Raw genomic sequence first — 2,500 nt, forward strand, 5'->3', positions numbered from 1 at the left:
TGTATGTTTGTGTATATACATACATATGTATATATATATATATATATATATATATATATATATATATATATATATATATATATATAAATATATATATATATATAATTGTATGAGAGTCTGTACATGTATATGATTATGTGTATTTCATAAGCTATATGAAGGGTTTATACTGTTTAAAAATCTCAGAATGACTACGGTGGCTTCAGTGTCAGATACTGACTTCCACTTCCTCTCTCCTCTTCGCTCAGTACATCGAGATCAGGTTTGAATCGAGACCCCTGAGGAAGTTCGCCACAGCGTGTCAGTTGCTGTCTTCCTGCTTCTACGTTGGCTTGTGTCTTTACGCGCCCTCCCTCGCGCTGTCCTCCGTCACGAGCCTCCCCACCTGGGTCTCCGTCATCATCATGGGCAGCATCTGCACCTTCTACATTACTATTGTTAGTGTGTTTCTTGAGGATAATGGAGAACTTATGTGTTTGAGTTCTAGGCACGGTATATGGTCACAAAATGCGTGATGGCGAATTTTTAGTTTCATGTTGATGCTATACGTTTCTGATAGATTATCTACATGCGATTTGTACTTCCGTTTGCGGTCAGTACTTTTCTTTACCTTAGTAGATCAACAGCTAGATGAACTGGTAAGACGTGTTTTATTTCAATATAATTCCTGTATTCAAAATTTGTTTAATGTTTGTTTCATATTCATCATAACGTCGCGATCCCTTTCCCAACAGATACTGTGGAATGCCCAAATCTCATCTTCTCTAGAATTGCTGTTGTCTCTTTTTCATGCAAACTAATAAAGTAGATTATTTGAGGCCGGTGTTTCGACCTTTCGTTTCAGGTATCCACCTATATCGTATAATGTGAGGAGTCTATTATATTTTATATGAAGGGACCATAAGGGCTCTTTGTACTTAAATAGATTACTGTGAGCTATATCATTTGATAAGTACAGGAGGAGACCCCAAAAAATACTCCTTTAAAAACATTTAGACGATGGAAGTTCAAACTATCCCTTACTTATTAATGATGGTATTAGTTATTCTCTGCAGGAATCCCACTTCCTTGTGACCCCGCGTGAATTATTGAGCACCGTTCTTCTTCCGACCTCCCGCAGGGGGGCGTGAAAGCCGTGGTCTACACCGATGTAATCCAGACTCTGGTCATGTTCTTTGGCGTACTGGCCGTTGTCATCGTCGTTTGCAGTAACATGGGCGGAATAGGGGAAGTTTGGGAAGTCGCTGGCCAGGGAGGACGGCTAGAATTTTTCAAGTATGTTCATCTTCTGCTTGTGTATGTGGCTGGGCAAGTTCAGATTGGATATAGAATGAAAGATACGAAATAGTTTGTCGTACTACACGTTAATGTTCTACACACCAGGCGACTGCCTGTTGCTTAAAATGGGCCAAAAAACGCCAACGGCTGCGAACACTTTCATCCCCAGCCTGGACACGAGCCCGTTCACCCGTCACACCCTCTGGTCCACAATGGTGATGGGCGTTTTCATGGTGTTCAGCTTCTTGGGTGTTAGCCAGCCTCAGTATCAGCGCTTCGCCTCTGTCCCCACCTTAGCCCAAGCTCAACTGTACGTAAGGAATAACTGAAAAAAATAATGATTAGTTTAAAATTCCTTCGAGTTCATTTTACCAACGGCGCCAGACTCCTCTTTCACAGAACTTGCCACTCGCTTCCTCAGTCTGTCTCTGCTGTTTCTTCTGGGGATGAGTCTCCTTTGGGGAGTCTTCTATACTTCCGGTCTCGTCGCCTACGCACTCTACAGAGACTGCGACCCTCTGACGTCTGGGAGGATAGAGAAGCCAGACCAAATTATCCCGTACATGGTGACAGATAAGCTGAATCACTTGACGGGGATGCCCGGTCTGTTCGTGGCGGCCGTGTACGGCGGCGTTCTGAGGTATGCACGAAAGCCTACTGCTGTTGTTGTCATTGTAACGTAATTCATCTTCAGGATGTTTATAATTATGAATGTATCATTGAGGTTAATCTAATTTTGCTAAAGTAATCACACACTTCATGTTTAATAGGTTGATCTAAAAGGAACTTGCCTTTATTTCATGTCTGATTAGTGACAGGATATACAAATGAGTAATGTCACTGAAAGCAAGGCGGCCTTCATTTTCTTCAATTAGGAAAAGGGACTCGTCAGAGGCGCTCAACTTCGCAGCCTTTCACGCAAGTTGTGGAAGAGGATCAGTCAGTTTTCAGTGTCGAGCTTGAATATACATGTGTGTGTATGTTTATATATATGTTTATATATACTGTATATATATATATATATGTATATATATATATATATATATATATGTATATATATATATATATATGTATATATATACATATATATATACATATACATATCTGCCTATCCATTTATCATTCAGATTATTTATTTGTCTATTTATCCATCTATCTATCTATTCCTCTTTCTATCTATCTATTTATCTATTTGTCTGCACACGAAAACATATGTTGTCTA

General features: G+C 39.9%; 1 protein-coding gene across 1 annotated transcript in view; it reads left to right on the forward strand.

Annotated features, from left to right (window-relative positions):
- Positions 1 to 2,500, forward strand: part of LOC122244921 (sodium-coupled monocarboxylate transporter 1) — a 25,698-nt gene that overhangs the window by 8,957 nt on the left and 14,241 nt on the right. The window contains exons 4-7 of the mRNA XM_086556162.1: positions 249 to 437; positions 1,121 to 1,275; positions 1,448 to 1,588; positions 1,700 to 1,918. Coding sequence (XP_086412288.1) covers positions 249 to 437; positions 1,121 to 1,275; positions 1,448 to 1,588; positions 1,700 to 1,918 — 704 coding nt within the window. The remainder of the gene's footprint in view (positions 1 to 248; positions 438 to 1,120; positions 1,276 to 1,447; positions 1,589 to 1,699; positions 1,919 to 2,500) is intronic.

Source organism: Penaeus japonicus, unplaced genomic scaffold, assembly GCF_977035675.1.
Source record: "Penaeus japonicus unplaced genomic scaffold, GWHDUDI00000001_assembly GWHDUDI00000032, whole genome shotgun sequence".
Lineage (NCBI taxonomy): Eukaryota > Metazoa > Arthropoda > Malacostraca > Decapoda > Penaeidae > Penaeus > Penaeus japonicus.